This window comes from Cryptomeria japonica, chromosome 10 (assembly GCF_030272615.1).
Source record: "Cryptomeria japonica chromosome 10, Sugi_1.0, whole genome shotgun sequence".
Taxonomy (NCBI): domain Eukaryota; kingdom Viridiplantae; phylum Streptophyta; class Pinopsida; order Cupressales; family Cupressaceae; genus Cryptomeria; species Cryptomeria japonica.
Window position 1 is genome coordinate 366335420 of NC_081414.1, and position 17598 is coordinate 366353017.

Genomic DNA, 17598 nt, shown 5'->3' on the forward strand with positions numbered 1-17598 from the left:
TGACTTCTCCATACGCACATGGGTGTACTTTCTTAAGTACAAGTCTGATGTCTTTGATTCATTTCAAATCTTCAAGAAATTTGTTGAGAAGCAGTCAGGTTGTTCTATTTGGCGGATACGTACAGATAATGGGGGGGAGTATGTGAATCAGGCTTTCAGAGATTTTTGCACTGAGCATGGTTTGCAGCATCAGTTCACTGTTCCCTACACCCCTCAGTAGAATGGTGTCGCTGAGCGCAAGAACAAAACTTTATGGGAGATGGCGAATTGTATGATTCAGTCCAGGTCCATGGATTCGTCTTTTTGGGCTGAGGCAGTCAATTGTGCCAATTATATTCAGAATCGGATGCCTCACAAGGCTATTCAACATATGACTCCTAAGGAGGCTTGGTCTCACAACAAGCCTGATTTTTCTTTTTTCCGAGTATTTGGCAGTGAGGCATGGGCTTTCATCCCTGATGCACAAAGGAAAGCCATGGAGTGGAAGAGCCGACCTCTCATTTTTGTTGTCTACTGTGAGGATGTTAAGGCGTACAGGTTGTTTGATCCTGATTCCAGAGAGGTCTTGTTTCGACAGGATGTTCAGTTTGATGAGTGCCTTCCCACAGTGGATACCCCGACTCCAGTGTCTACTCCTCTGCCTACTCCTTCCACTGCATCTCTTCAAGATCTTTTTGAAGATGATTATGATGATGGTGTTAATGATCCCCCATCCCCACCTCCACCTGCTCCACCTCAGATGCCCAAGTGGGCTCGCCTTACTGTTGAGGCGGCAGGTCCTCTGGCCGGCGATCCTTCAAATACTCATCGGACCCGTTCTCATACTATGGGTTCTAGTCTTTTCAGTCATGCTATTTCAGATGATCCTCAGAAGTTTTCAGAGGCTACCGGTCACCCTGAGTGGGATTGTGCTATGGAGGAGTATTCTTCTTTGATGAGGAATCATACTTGGGATCTTTGTCCTCTTCCTAAGGGCAAAAAGATGGTTAGGTGCCACTGGTTGTATCGCACTGAGTATGTTGTTGATGGTTCCATTGATAAGTACAAAGCACGTCTTGTTGCGAAGGGTTTCTCACAGGTTGAGGGTATTGATTACTCTGAGACCTTTGCCCCTGTCGCCAAGATGAACTCCATTCGCTTTGTACTATCTCTTGCAGCTTCTCGGGGTTGGCCTGTTTTTCAGATGGATGTGAAGAGTGCCTTCTTGCATGGGGATCTACAGGAGGAAATCTACATGGAGCAGCTTCAGGGATTTGTGCGGGACAGTTCTTTGGTTTGCAGACTTCGGCATTCATTGTATGGTCTCAAACAGGCCCCTCGAGCTTGGTATGAGAAAATGGATTCTTTCTTGCTCTCCATTGGGTTCACCCGCAGTCATTCTGATCACACAGTATACATTCAGCTTCTTGAGGGTGAGATCCTGATTCTTGTGCTATATGTTGATGATCTCCTCATCACAGGTAGCTCGTCCTCTATGATTCAGCATACTCAGCAAGCCTTGATGGATCAGTTTGAGATGACAGATCTTGGTCTTCTGCACTATTTCCTTGGTCTTTGGGTGATTTGGTCCTCTGATGGGATCTACATTTATCAGCAGAGGTATGCTCTTGACATGCTTCGACGCTTTGGCATGCTTGATTGCAAGCCTGCTCCCACTCCATTTCAGTCAAGGGTTGTTTTGATCCCCACTTGCCCCGCTCCTTCAGTAGATTCTACACTTTACAGGCAGTTGGTTGGTAGTTTGCTGTACCAACTCACACTCATCCTGATATTTCCTTTACGGTTGGCCTTGTCTCTCGATTCTCCCATGATCCTCATGAGAGTCATTGGCAAGCAGCCAAACGTATTTTGCAGTACCTTCAGGGCTCTAGTTCTCATGGCATTCACTATACATCAAGGGACCCTCACATTGTTGGCTACACTGACTCAGATTGGGTTGGTGATGTCACTGATCGGAAGTCTACTTCTGGCTTTGTTTTCTATTTTGGCTCTGGTCCTATCACATGGTCTTGCAAGAAGCAAACTGCTCATGCATTATCATCTACAGAGGCTGAGTACCGAGCTGCTGTGCTCGCCAGTCAGGAGATCTTATGGCTTCGACAATTGATGACTGAGTTTGGTTTTCCTCCTAATAGTCCCACTATCCTTTGGTGTGACAATCAGAGTGCTATTCATATTTCCCACAACCCGGTAGAGCATCAACGGACGAAGCACATTGAGCTTCACATGCATTTCATCCGCCAATTGATTCATGATGGTGTTCTCATTCTAGAGTACATTCCCACTGCTGAGCAGGTTGCAAACATCTTCACGAAACCTTTTGCATCGCCGTGCTATCTTTAGTTGCGCTCTATGCTTGGGGTGAAGGAAGTTGTCCTTGGGGGGTCTTTATGAGGCCTTCCTTCCTTCTTCTTTCAGCATGTTCTTTTATCTCTTTTTGGAGAGGAGTTTTTTCCCACTGGGTTTTCTCCTTTTTCTCCGTTTCATAGAGATTTCATTGTATTTGGGTACCTGATCAAGCCTTGTTGCCGAGACCCATCTTTCCTGCTTTTAGTAGTTGTTCTAGGTTTTAGCTTCTCCCTAAGTCTAGCTTAGGGGGGGTGTTAGAGTAATTGGGTATTTACTTGATTAATTAAACAATATTTGTTTAATTCTTTAAGTTCCCTATTATCTTTTTACACTTAAGCTAATATTAGGTGCATAATAATTAATTCTTTTATTAATTATTATGTGCAAGCCTAGGTTTTCGCTTTTAGGGTTTCTTGACCTATTAGAGGTTATTTTTCTTTTCTTTGTATCATTATGACATTACACATTTTGGTGAATATTGAGCTCTCATCTTTTAAGCATATTTTTCTGTGTTTTTGTCTTTCAGATTATTTGCTTCTTTGTTTCTCCTTGTAACAGATTATTCAGCTTGCAGAAGATCTTCAGGCTCCTGTGGTGTTATATTTTCTCAACTCCAACAAATATTGTATCTATCAACATTTGTATGGACCTCAATTGCAGTTAGACTCCTTGTATTTCTGTAGACAGGCCTGTCTGAAATCTTGATGCAGGCTTTGGTTAAACATTGATATTCCATTTATAGATATATCTTATATAGCTTAATTTACATCTATGTTCTATGATGTTTTTAGGATGGCAACAGAAGGGCCCAGCGGAGGATGTCTTGGGGACAGCAGTCTAGGAGGCCATTTTTGGGAGATGAGTGTGTGTGTGAGTGTATAAGGAAATTTAAATATATAAAATTTAACCTTTCTCAAATATTACATTTCATGAACAGCTAGAATATCAAAGATTACAAAGTATATTTAATGCAAATGCTTAAAGAAACAAAAGAATATATACTAACTCAAGTGGACCCTGACTTTGGCAGAAGAAATAGAAGCATTGAACATATGATGCAACCAATCTGTTACTCTGTATAACCAAACAACTGAAGAATACTACCAAACAATCCAAATTATGCACTTGATGAACATAAGGTCACCATTTTCCAAGTTAAAAATAGAATTAAATAAACCAAAGAATACTCTACTTTTTCTCTGTTTTTTGTTAAAAAAATGTTTTTATTAAAAAATTAAGAGACGTCCTCAATTTCCTTGAAGCACAGGGACAGCCTGTCATCATCCCCTGTTCTCCATGTGTCCAGATGACAGCAGTGGGGATGGGGATGCATGGCTGAGAGGTGGAGATGCATCCCCATGGAAAATAGATTTTTATTTTCCTCTTTTAGCCTGAATCTTTGCTAAACCCTTCAGTGTGGTTTCCATAAAGAAGCTACAAAACAAGTTTGCTCCATTGTAGTTAGTACTTCAGCTTTGGATGTAGTTACACTAAAATCTCCACCTAGGGTAAGTAAACCATTTAAAAACTTGAACCAACCAATTACCGTTATTGAAATATCTTGCAGTTCTATGGATTCGTTTTCTTTGAAGACCATATTCAAGAGACAATAAAATATTCCAAATATGCAGAGGTAGTGAACAGTGTACCACTTTTTAAATATTCAAGCTAGATTGGCTGCTAATACGCAATGCATTTCAGGAAACCTTAATATGTCTTTGTCATAGACGTAAGAAATTAGTATCCTGTTAGCATGACATTCTAAACTGCAGATTTTACATTACATAGTTCTGTCATCTACATTGTTAATCCATTCTTCAGCTTTACTTGCGATCAAGTGTGAAGAATAGTCACGTCCAGTTGTTTCAGATTCCACAATTTCTTTCAATTTTCCCAATGCTGAGTTTGAAATCCAACAAATAATAAATATGGTCAATCTCAAGAAGCTGAAATGTATAAAAGCATGATTGCTAGAGAAATTTTAGATTTTGTTATCAGAAATCATTATTTTTCCTAATAAATAAGCATGAAGTACACAATAGGTATATACTCTAATACTAGAAAAGATGCCAGTTATAATACAGTTCAATTCTATTTCCTAATCTCAAACCTCTGGTGTATTGTGCATCAAAAGAAAATGAGTATACCTGCAAAATAGAAAGGATGAAGTTCTTCTATTGATTTTTCTGGTAGTTTGTAAGTGCTGTAATTATTATTATCAGCTTTACTTAAAAGCTTGTTGAAGCGTTTGATCTGCAAGAACATAAACATTTGGAATTGCCACAAAACAAAAAGGAAAAGAAAAATTGAGGCAGTTTATTTCTTAGCTTCTAAGAAGTCTAAATATATGCAGAAGTAGAAATTAAAGACACAACACCAAAGATCAAACATATAGAAATACAGAATAAGCTTAATGGAGAAAAACGAATCTCCTTATGAGAAATAGAAATCAAATATTAGTGAAGACCTGTTGGGAAGGTAGAGTCAGAATAAACCATAGTGTCATTCTATTAAGCTAAAAACCTATCATTAGTGTTGGCAAGAACGGGGTGCAGATCAAGGATCTATTCCCAAGTTCCTTGAGAGTTGTATTTGTCCATTAATTTACTATCCTACTATTAAGTTGCCTGCTGAAATAGACTTTGTACATTAATTAGTGTTAATGTGTTCTACACTTCACTAGCTAGCAATTATTTAAATAGAGTTGGCCACATTTTTGCCTCTCTGAGTAACCACATGACATGTGCTAGTCTTAGGCTAAAAGACCAAGAGGCCAATAGATTAGTCCAAAGGAATCTACTTGGTACATAGATTCAAGAGCATTAAGTCATTTCACCAACCAACAAGATTGGTTCTCAAAGTAAACTACTTGCAATTCTTCTCAAGATTCAATGAACTTTGATGGTGAGAAGCACAAAGTGCAGGCATTTTCAAGAGAAAAAATGTTGATTTTTCTCAATGTGTACCATGTATCAGGTATAGAGCTTAATCTACTCTCGGTGAGTTAGATTATGAGACATTGCCCCCATCAATGTCATCTCTAGCAATCACAAATGCTATATAGTTGAGAAAGAGACCAAGAAGATTATTGCTCTTGGTGTGGAAGATGACGGTTTGTATAGACTGATTTACATTGGACAAGTCAAGGAGTGTGCATTGCCAACTAAAAGTGCATCAAACATCACTACGATTTGGCATCAAAAGTATATGCACCATTATCTATCATACCTCTCTCAATTGGCCCAAGAGAACTTGCTAAATGGTCTTCCTAAAATTGAATAGCAAAAACAAGGTGTTCGTGGAGCTTGCCAAGTAGACAAGCAACACAAAGCTCCATTTGATGAAGAATAAGCCTAGGTTACATTAACATAGAAAAGAAAACAACATAACACTAGGCTACATTAAAAACTAATAAAATTTGGGAAAACAACAATAAAACATTTACGTTAATGGGGTTGTGCTTAAATGGCAAGGCCATAAGGTTCTCAAGATGGAGATCCATGTTTGAATCCCCAAAGTGACATCTTAAGTTGGAGTTTCAAGTGGTAGCTCTTGAACTTCCATTGTGGCTTATATGTTGTGTTAAGTTGATTAAATGGTTTCTAGGTTGAATATATTGATGGGGAGGAAGTCCCCGTTGTGATCTCTGCTGGTGTGGGGCCAGCGTAAATAATCCGTCTTTGCCTTGAAAAAATAAATAAATAGATAAAAAACAATAGAACATTTCTAGAAAAAGGCAGCTTGGGAATAAATTTTAAAAAAATTATAGTAAACTTTGAAAATGTTACCTTGAATGGTGTATCTCCTTGATACAAGCATTTTGATCTCCAAAGCACCTATCTAACATGCCTTTGCAACGCTTGGAACACTCAAAATTAAACAGTAACCTTGAACAATAAGAGACAATGAATTGTGAAATGAAAGAAAACAAAAAGTGTTGTGTTTAGTTAGTGGCATAAAAGTCACCCTTTAAATTTGGCTAGAGTTTGTCAAGTTTTTTTTTGACCTTTCGACTTTTCTTTATAAAAGTTGTTTTTTTCAAATACCCTAGATTCTCCTAGGTTAAAAACAAGGCAGGTATTTAAGCCTATTTGGTGTACCCAAGTGTGACTTAACCCAAGACCATACAAAGACATAGTTGAACTTCACAAACCTAGTAAAACAAAGTGTGACGTGATTCCCAAGTTAAAATTATTGTAATGTTAAGAAGAGAAAACCTTGTCAATTGAATCATGCACATTAGAGAGCTAGATTGCTATTACTAATATGGTTATTATGACTGTACAACCCACTCAAGGCCTAATTGAACTGAAGAAGGGGCTGCAATCCATGCTTTTATTCATAGTATCAATGTATGTAAAACCCCATTCCTATCCTTTATGATCATTTTATGTGGCAATTAAGCAAGAAAATTATAGTGTTTGTGTCTACTAGCAGCTCAAAAAGATATTCTAGATTTTCTAGATTTTTTGAAACTAATATGCCGTGAGCCTTTTTCAGTACAGCAGACATACTTTGTAATCTGTGTTTTAATAAATTAAAATAATCCTTTAAGATAAGGAAAAAAAATAGAGAAAAACCTACTTTCAACCTATAAATTCTCTTATATTGATTCCACCATTCTAATGCATTTCTACTTCCATCAAATTTAGGAATCTCCATTGAAACTAGGGTTTTATGAAAAAATTATTTCAATGGATCACCTTATAATAAATCTGGTTGACCAAACTTTGACCAAATCATTTAACAATATTGTTAGTCTCAAAACCAAAAATACAAATAATTAACCCTCAATGAATTTTCACGAGCTTTCCAAAAATGTATAAATATCAAAAAACTTCCATGATTTGCATCTTGTAGAGCGAATCTATGAAAAGACATATATGTGCAATAACTCACTTAATATTGATGATAAAAATTTGATTTTTGGAGTGTAGCTTCCCTATATGATCCTCCAAACTAAGTTTAAAAAATTGCATCCATTTGAAAGATATAGTCAAACCTTCAAAAGCTAGGTTTTGTCCTCACCTTTGCCCAAATCATTGCTCTAATACCACCTAGTACGATCTACACCGATAATAATAGCAATAAGACAATGTAGAAGACAGATCTCACTCAACATGAGATGTTTGTGGGCCAACATGCCCTAGTATCAACATATTTAAAAATAGAAAAGACCTTATTGAAGAAGCCACTCTACACTATATCTCCAAGAGATCTCACACAATATCATACTCAATACACCTCCTTACAATGATAATCACATCCTTTTATTTAGACCTTCTAATAACATAATGGAGCGGTAATCCCAATGAAAGCCTACTCATCACCTAATACAATTAATTACACAAGTTGTCCACAGGACCCAATATAACTAATATTAGTGATGTGTGCTACATGTTAGCATCTCCATCCACCTAAATACATTATGATATCATATCCCTAGATACATAATAGTTGCCTAGGAAAACTTCAATAGGACCACAGGGCATATGGTAACATGCAACTACTAAGATAGCTCTAATGAAGAGGAAGGTGGAAATAGAGGAATTATTCGTGAGCCATTATGGCTCCTTCAATCTTGAGACAATCCATTTTGGACATGGTTTTAGCATGGAAGGTACACCGCATACTTTCTATGCATATTCATGGAATGGTACAATAGAAAAGAAACCTTCCTAGCAAATCAAAGGGGGAAGAAGTTGGCAAAATCCCTACTTGGAAGCTCAAGTCTGAGAGGCATAGGTGTTTGTGGTCAAGGCCGTCCTAGAGGAAGTGGACAACGGATTTAGACACATCTAAAATAGATAACATGGCAATTGGACCCAACAAGGCTAAGGCAGAAAATTTCATTGGATAAGGATGCCGATTCTTGGACCTCCTAATCATCGTTTCCATGTTTCATGATGTATGTATCTATGTTCCTTCTTCACTTGCAGTTTTGTTGTAATTTTTTATTAAAACATTCATCATGTGTGAAGCTATATACTCATAGGTACACTTTCCAAGAGTGAAGGTCCTTATTAAAATCCTCGTTTAATTGTAAAAAACACTAATATTAAAATTTTAAACAAAATCTAATAAAATATTAAAACCTAAATATGTACCATATAATAAAAAAGAAGTATTCCAAAATAATAATAATAAAAAAAAAATATTGCCCAAATCATAAACATAGATTAAAAGAAAAGAAAATGTACGAGAGAATTGTCATATTGCTGCAAAAGTCTAAGACTGTTCTTGGAGACTTGTTTCAAGCAATCGGCTTATAAACATTGCATGATAATAGTAGAGATGAGGAGGCATGGCCCCAATCTTCCAAAGCCTTCCAACATTCCCTTTCTCCCCTTCCTCTTTTTACACGTGTTTCAGTATTTTCCTTGCTTATTTTTCATCTTATAGAACTACTAAATCAATTTTTAGCAATCAAGTATCACAACTCTGAGGATAAATCTGCTTTCTTAAGCATATTTTATAGGAAAGCAAGTACAAGCACTAGTATCAAATTTATAAATATTAAGATTAGTGTATCAAAATTCTAATTATTAAGATTAGTGATGGTGAATTAGTTAGGGAATATTTATATTTTATAAGCAATCACTTTGGTTGCTACTCATCATTCTCTGCTTTAATCCATGTGTTTTTTCACAGAAGAATATTGTTCTATTCATGAGTATGCATATAGCAAAAAAAAGATCCACTCACAGCATTAAGTGTATTTGAAGGCAAGTGCAACGAAGGCAGTCCATAACAATAGTATCAGGCAAGTCAATCCTTTTCTCATAAGCCACAAATAGACTCTATGAGCAATACACATAATAGAATTTTCTTACACAAACACACACTTTGTAGCAAAAATCTTCAATAAACCACCACTTGGCAATCCAATCTAAGTCGGATCAATATTTTGCCTCTAATCACTAACACAATTTCTAAGGTTGCCAGTTTTTTCCTCTAATTGCTCGCATGATTCTCAACACAATTTCTATCACAAACTGCAGTTTTTTCATCCAGTTTTTTGAATTTGTGTAAAATACTTATTTTTTGAATTTTCCATCAAAACCCCATTTTTACATTGCAGATTTGGATTTCCCTAAATTAACCAAAGATTGGATCAATTAAGGTGCACTCAAGGGAGCTCATTCTTCAGCAAATATCCATACCATTCCCATTCATTTAAGACCTAATTACTACTTAATGGCCTCAACAACAACATGTTTTGAAGGGGTTGGAGAAAAGAAGCATAATCAGGGAAAAATCGCAAAAATTCGCAGATCGGCAAAATTTCCGACTTTTTCCTGTAAAAATTCATGATCTTTTCCCTATAATGTTATTGACTGTTGATTTTAACATGTTCCATTTCATTTTCGCTGATTTTTTTAAGTTTAATCATTATCTATGAGTGTTTCTACGCGCAATTTCTGGCAGAATCTTTTTGTGAGATATTCGGTGAGGGTTTCTAGCAATTTTTGTTAGGGCTTTTTTAACTTCAATTTTTCAATTTTTTTTTGCCTTCATCCAGTTAAAAGATTCTACCTCCAATATTTCATTGCATGTTCCCCTGTCAATTCAGCATTCAGCGGCATTTTCCCAAAGTCGCAGCGTAGGAAGAGGACTTTTCAAGCCGTGTTTTTATTTGATTTTTTATTGAATAAAGTTGAGCAGATTCGAACTCTATAGTCCTTATAATTCAAATTAATATTATTTAATAGATTATTATTAAATCAGACTTGTCTAGTAATATAATAATTATTGTATTGATTAATAACATGATACAATAATATATAATATAAGTATTATAATATTTATATTAAGATAATATATAATATAATTATAATATACTATAATGATAATATATTAATATAATAGTATATATACCATTATATTAATATATTATATTATAAAATATATGCTATTATATTGATATATTATATTAATATTATCCCCCATTAATGGGGCTGAGAAGGTTGATCTTCATAGCAACCTGTGGAGTGTAGTCTAGAAGGAACCTGAGGTTGGGTAGGTGAAGGTCAACTTCAACAGGGTGCCCAAAGGCAACCCAAGCCCAAGTGAGCGGGCTGTGTAGCAAGAGACCATAATGGTATTAACCTCGGTGAGAAATCAGAATTTTTGGGCATAATGACAAACAACATTACCAAATTTTGTGCTGCCCTCTTAGGTCTTAAATGTGGTCTAGAGCTGTCAGCAAATCGCTTGCATTTGAGGGTGAATCCTTCATTACAATAAATGCAATTCAACAAAATGTGACTCCCAATTGGAAGCTTAGAAAGTGGCTTAAGCCTATATGGGAACTAATTGGCAAGCTAGATTAGTTTAAAATCTCCGATGTGTATGGTGAGGGAAATATGCTAGCAGGTGATCTGGAAAGTTGGCAGCATGGTAAGCTTTACTTGCCTTGTCAACTTAATTCTCCCCAGGTGGACATCATATCTTCTCTTACTTAGAACAGATGGTGGTGATGCCATGGGGGAGCTCGTTTAAATGAAAATGATATACAAATCCTTGAACCTATGCATGTGACCTTTCTTTGAGGCCACAAATGGACTGGACAATGTACAATCATATTTATTTCTGCATCAACCAAATCATTTCTGGTAATAATGAATCCAATTGTGCACAACTTGTGGATGAAAACATTAGCCCGAGCCTTTGGCAATTGGTCTGTGTTGACTGATTCTCCGGTCGACACGTCAATAGGCGTGCATAGCGATAATTGTGAAATATGGCACCGAAATCAAAAATCGTATCATCCTTAGATGCGACAGGGATGTCCAAAAATTGATTAAAAGGACACAATTTTTTGAGAGAGCAGTGTGTGAAAGGTATTGCGACCAGTTGTAATATTTTATTTATCTTCCCCAATGAAAGATTATGAGTCACTGTTTGCAGAGATTGAGAGAGAGTGGAAGAGTGGCAGCCATGGACACACCCTTGTGACTGGTTAGCAAGAAAAGGCAGATGACGTTTATGGGAGAAGTGTCAGAGAAGCGTCTGAAGTGCATTTTTAAATCAAATCGTGGTCTTATCATACATGTCATTAAGGTGATACTCGAATATGAGTTTTTGAAGATGGATCATAGGCATAGAGTCAACATGGACATCTCTGCTTTGTTTTTGGCAACAATGCTAGATGTGGGCAAATCCAAGGTCACAGCAAAGACTATGCTAGAAATTGATCTGGAAATGCTATTTGGGAGAGATGGAAGGTGTGTCAGAAAATGTTGACCCAGAGAAAGGGATAACACTACCAAAAGATTATTATGCTCTTTGGCGTCCGGGCAAAGAAATTGGGAAGCTCTCTCTGATCAATTCTCTGGAGACTTCTCTCCTCCCTCAAAGGAAAGTGACGGTTGAGTGCAATGTCCTTTTCCTCAAAAAGATGTTGGGTATGGTTCCTGAGGGTGGCGTTGGATGGCTGAAAAATTACTTTCGGTTGAAGGGTTGGTGAGCAATGAAAAGGAGGATGAGGAATTTGGCATGGACATCAAAGAAGAAGAGGTGGACTCTAGAAGGGCAAACCTGGAAGTTGCTGAATTAGTCGCACATGCTGACTGTGGATTGGACTGCCCAATGAAATCCAGGATGGCGTCTCAAAAGCATGGTCGGGTGGGCAAGTGAGCTCCAGTGTTTTGTCATGTTTTGGTCCCATTTAGTTGTGATAGCCATATACTCATACCAATAGTATATTGTCAATGCTTGTAGCTAGTTGTTTAAAGGAGTGTAGTCCCCTTTGGTCTCCATTTTGCTCTTGGAGACATTTTGTGGGTATACAAGGTCACCTGTTAATATGTTGATCATCTAGTTTGGGTGCTCTCAGATGGGTAGGTAGTAATATAAAATGGAAGTGCACATGAAACTATGAACTGATGTAATACTTTCCTCTTATTAATACAAGGTTGTGGTGCTAGTTGCTATTTACTGATTAAAAAAAGATATTATATTATTATATAATATATTAATAAATAACGTAAATATAATATGATTATATAATAGTATATTAATATTAATATATTGTTATTATATGTATTATAATAATATAATAAAATATAAATTTTTTTAATCTGATTTTTTGCCAATTTTTTCAAAAAATCTTATACTTCTGATTTGCCAATTTTTTCCCCAAACGACTTTTGCTTCTATGGCTTGGAGCATGGTTGAAAGTGATGAAATTATGAAAAATGGCATGTGCCAGTATGTGCCATGAAGGCCCATGTGGCTTTGGCCCTGCTGGAGACTACCATCCCCAGACCCCAGCCATGATTATAAAATGCAAAACATAAAAATTGTTCTGGGCCACACTGGATGCAAAAGCAACATTGTTCTCCTTTAATTGGCATAAAATTAGAAAAGCAACATTTTAACTCTTCTCTATTTTTATGAATTTTATTTGCTGAGCCAAGAAGCTTTTTGCTACAATGATTACATCTAGTAATAGCTCTTGAAAATCATATTGCATCTTTCGTGATGTTGCCATCACAGAATATTTTGGAACCACAGTTGATATTATTACATACTAAAAGATAATATATTACAGAAAGCCTGTATAATGAAGAGCCTGCAGGCCCTGCACATCAAGAACTTATCCTAACAAGAAAAAGAACTGATCTGGTCATTAAAGTAAATATATCTTGTAGGTTTAATCAGCCTTAAACTCGTTTACAGGCACATGAAACAAAAGTTCAAAAAACAACCAGAAATATTATTAAGCTAGAACAGAAATAAGATATGCAGTTATTCAGTATGTAACTTAATTGATGCTTGTGTTATTTGTGCAAACTGTCTGTATAATAAACATCTTTAAAATACCCATGCAAGGTAATTGTTTTATCAGTCATTTAAGTACCTCCTCCCTCAGCAATAAGGTAAAACAGCGTCCTGAGCGCCCTGCCCTGGCAGTACGACCAGCACGGTGAACATATGTCTTTGTAAACTTAGGCATGTCATAATTGACCACATTCATCACACCTTCCACATCCATCCCACGGGTAAAGACATCAGAAGCAACAAGCACTTGCACATTTCCCTCTCTGAATGAGTTCAACACTTTACTGCATCCAAACAACAAACTTGTAATCATTAAACTGAGCTGCAACTTAGGATATGATAATGACATCATTGTTCACCAAAACTCAATTTTAATTATGCTCAATAAGCACATAACTTCCCTATGAAAAAAAATATTCCATCTTCACCCTCAAAATACATTGTTTGTATAAAAATACACACACACACGATGTCTCCATTCTAATCAAATTGTTGAAATGCGAAGCCAATGATCATCCACACATATAAATGACAAACATGATGTCACGTTTGCAAAATAAACATTATAAATATCGTAACAGACCATAGTTAACAATACTTATTTTGCCTAACAAACAAATTTACCTTCGTAAGGATTGATGGTATTCTCGTGAAAACTCCGTGATCCTAAATGACAAGCCCTCAAAACAGTTAAGTAGTGTGCTTAACCTATGGGTAGAAACCACAGAAGACGTGAAAACAACCGTTTGCTCCCCTTGCAAGCACTGTAGCAAGGCTAGTAAATACAGAGGTTTCAGCTTTGACTCACAAGTCTGCCATGAAAAAATAACTGGTCATTTATGAAATATTCTTCCACTGAATATAAGTTCACAAATTTATGTTACACATTCTGAAATACAGGTCTATTCAGAAAGAAAGCAATTAAAGTAAGATTTAAGAAATTAGTAGTACTTAAGGATAGAGATCAACAAATTCGTTCATTCATTATTATATGTTTCCAAATAGCTAATTCAATGAGATGAATTTTATTAATTACAATACACATAAGTAGAAAGAAAATAGACCATACCACTATGTAATTTTCAAGTTGTTCAGGAAGGATGTAGCGTTTTTTAGCACTGCTTAAAGACAAGAACAAGGGCTGATGGAGAGCAAGCTGAGCAAGTTTGCTAGGATCTCTAGTCAGTGTAGCAGATAAAATCATCTTCATAACTCTAGGATAAGTTTTATCCTTGAATCCTCTTTCCACGCCACTATAATAAAGAAGATAACACCAACCAGCAGAATTGTCATCTTAAAATGTCAATAGACTTTCTCTAATGAATAAGAAATCAAAATCACAACCCTTTTAACAAGAAAAAAGTAGATAGTAAATGCAGGAAAACTAACTATCTTGATACTACTTCTTACGCTCTTCTAAGGGTTGTTATGGAACCTAGACTTGTACGAATGTCTCTATGGCCATTTGATTTTGTTGCACTAAGTACATTAGGAAGCCAATCTTGATATGCTTCCCTAAGTAGCCTATCAGTTTCATCAACCACCTGCAGATGTTACAAGCATATATAATTTTACTTCCAAATTTTGAGATCATACTATGTAATCTGATAACTTATCAGCTGATATGACTTAGAAATATCATGTAAAGATAACTTGTAACAGTAAATATAATGCAATAAAAAAATTAAATGTTGATCATTAATTCAAATCATGAAGAACATGTAGAAGTGCATGGTTTCCATATTAATCTTTCTTCAGGTCCTTTTTCAACACTTGAGATGTAAAAGATGAGCTCATGATTAAAGTGAAAGCTTATTCCTGACCATAATAAAACTTGTATTCATTGCTAGGAATGCCTTCTGTGTACTCCCAAGAAACCCTCTAAGTGCCACCATGACTGATTCCAATGAATCCTCTCAACTTCAACAAAATGGAAGCTAATCATATTGTACTTATTACAGGTTTTTATTTTAGTACTTCAAGAATGTAGACAAAAATTCTTAATTACAATATACACAAGGAAAGACCTAATTAGAAAATCATTACTATTGATAATGCATGTGGGCAACCACATCTGGAATTATGAAAAACTATCCATAACATATATCCCACTGTTTCTATTTCATCTGAAAACAGATTTTCTAACTCCTCACTTGATTCAAATTAATATTTTCTCAACAATAGAAAATAGATTGTCCAACATAAATTCCAACACTTCATACTAAAGTTGCTTATTCTCTCTCAAGCCAACATTTTTGTGATTCTATCATATTTCACATATGCTCTTCACCTTCAACATTTTTTATTCCAAACAATTTAAAGGTGTTCAAATATAAATTTCTCTCTATTAGCCGTTTCATGTTTAAGACCTGTTGTGACGTATTCACACATCGCCCCATTGCAAATGGGGACCCCTGCTTTTTGCTTTCTAGGGTTTGTTTTCTAGGTGTTTAGGGTTTGTCTGTTAGCCTTTGCATTTTGAGTGTCGCCAGGGGATCAATAGGATGGTAGGCTTTGCTTGAGCGAGGTGAGTCTTTGGGGCCCCAGAATTAGGGTTTCTTTGAGAGTCTTCCTTAGGCCCTGGTTTTGATCTTGTTGTTAATTGTGTCTTGCTTTGTGAGTGAGTATCATCCTTGAAGGTTTGAGTTAGGTTGAGTTGGTGAGTGATGAAGTCTGGAATGTCATCCTGATCTTCAAATGCCCTGAAATTTGGCTAAGTCTAGAATGTCCTGATCCTGAAATTTGGCTTGAGTTGGTGAGTGATGAAGTCTGGAATGTCATCCTGATCTTCAAATGCCCTGAAATTTGGCTAAGTCTAGAATGTCCTGATCCTGAAATTTGGCTAAGTCTGGAATGTCCTGATCCTGAAATTTGACTAAGTCTGGAAAACTGAAGAATCCTCCAAAAACTAGATTTTGCAATATAACTCCTGGAGGTCCAAAACCACTCTCAAACATCCTGAAAGTATATATGGAATATAACTTAAAGTATAATGTCACTTATACTTAAATGTTATATTCCATAAAATAATCCTGACGGAGAGTCCAAAATATCAAATTTCGCTCCTGACCCTTCCAAAGGGTCCAAAGCGAATTTCGCTCCTGACCCTTCCAAAGGGTCCAGAGCGAAATTCTCCATAGAACATTCTACTTTGACCAAAACCTAGAACTAACGCATTCCCAGGCTTGAATGAAGGAAAAAACACTTGTTTGAATGAAGAAATGTGAAAATGAAGTCCGGATCTTGGCCAAGATTAGGAATTTCGCTCTTGACCCTTCCAAAGGGTCCAGAGCGAAAATCTTTATAACTCTTGTTTTCCTCCTTATTTTGGCTAGGCGTTGGCTTGATGGGAGATGAATGGGTATGTTTTTGCCTTGAGAGGGAGTTTGATTGATTTTGAAAAACAAGATTTTGGCCTGAAGGAGAATTTTGCCCCTGACCCTTCCAAAGGGTCCAGAGCGAAATTCATCATAAACTTCATTTGCTACCTTGTTTGACCTTGAAACCTTCTTCCTCAGGTGGAAAATGATCTAAGTTTGCTTCTTGAAGTGGTTTGAAGTTTGAAAAGTGAGTAATCTAGCCTAGAATGAGACTTTCACTCCTGACCCTTCCAAAGGGTCCAGAGCGAAAATCTTCTTAAAACTCATTTCCTCCTAAGTTTGACTAATTTTTGATTTGCAGGGTATCTTGGAAGGAAGGATGGACATTCTTGTTGCCTTTGAAATGTTTGAAAGCATTGAGAAATGAAGGATTTTGGACCAAAAGGGAAATTTCGCTCCTAACCCTTCCAAAGGGTCCAGAGCGAAATTCCTAAAAGCTCTTATTTTTGCAATGAAGAAGATCAAGTTTTGATTTGTTATGATGTGGATGGAAGAAAAATAACTTGTCTTTGCCTCTTGAGGTCGTTTTGAAAGGGAGAAATGAAGAATCTAGCCCAAGTCAAGATTTTCGCTCCTGACCCTTCCAAAGGGTCCAAAGCGAAAATCTCTCTAAGAGGCATTTCTTTCCTTGTTTAGCCAAATCTTGATGACCAAGACATGATGAGAAGAAGAATGAGCATGATTTAGCCTTTGAAAATGTTTGGAAGTTATGAAAATGAAGGATTCTAGCCAGGAAAAGAAATTTCGCTCCTAACCCTTCCAAAGGGTCTAGGGCGAAATTCCTTATAAACCTACCTTTTGACCTTTCTTGGACATGAAACGTTATTCCTAGGGTAATGAAGGACGAAATCCTACCTTACAAAGAAGTTTCAAGTTTAGAAAATGATGATTTTGGGTCAAAATTGAGAATTTCGCTCCTGACCCTTCCAAAGGGTCCAGGGCAAAGGGTCCAGGGCGAAATTGTGCAAAACCTATCTTTTCCCTTAGTTTCATGCCAAATCTAGTGTGGATCATGATTAAAGAAGGCCTTAGGAATAACTCCAAATTTCCAATTATTATCAAGATTGAGGGAATTGAGCCAAAA

The 17598-nt window shown here is 36.5% G+C and overlaps 1 protein-coding gene across 9 annotated transcripts in view; it reads right to left on the reverse strand.

The window, feature by feature from the left end:
- Positions 1–3447: 3447 nt before the first annotated feature.
- LOC131079971 (DEAD-box ATP-dependent RNA helicase 1) overlaps positions 3448–17598 on the reverse strand; it is an 85586-nt gene continuing 71435 nt past the window's right edge. For 7 of the 9 annotated variants that reach the window (XM_058018019.2, XM_058018015.2, XM_058018020.2 and 4 more), the window contains 6 exons: positions 14545–14678; positions 14204–14387; positions 13759–13946; positions 13214–13418; positions 4497–4602; positions 3448–4248 (listed from right to left, as the gene is read on the reverse strand). In XM_058018019.2, the coding sequence (XP_057874002.2) occupies positions 4130–4248; positions 4497–4602; positions 13214–13418; positions 13759–13946; positions 14204–14387; positions 14545–14678 (936 nt within the window). In that variant the 3' untranslated portion in view covers positions 3448–4129. The remainder of the gene's footprint in view (positions 4249–4496; positions 4603–13213; positions 13419–13758; positions 13947–14203; positions 14388–14544; positions 14679–17598) is intronic. The other 2 variants (XM_058018022.2, XM_058018023.2) reach the window with 2 other exon arrangements.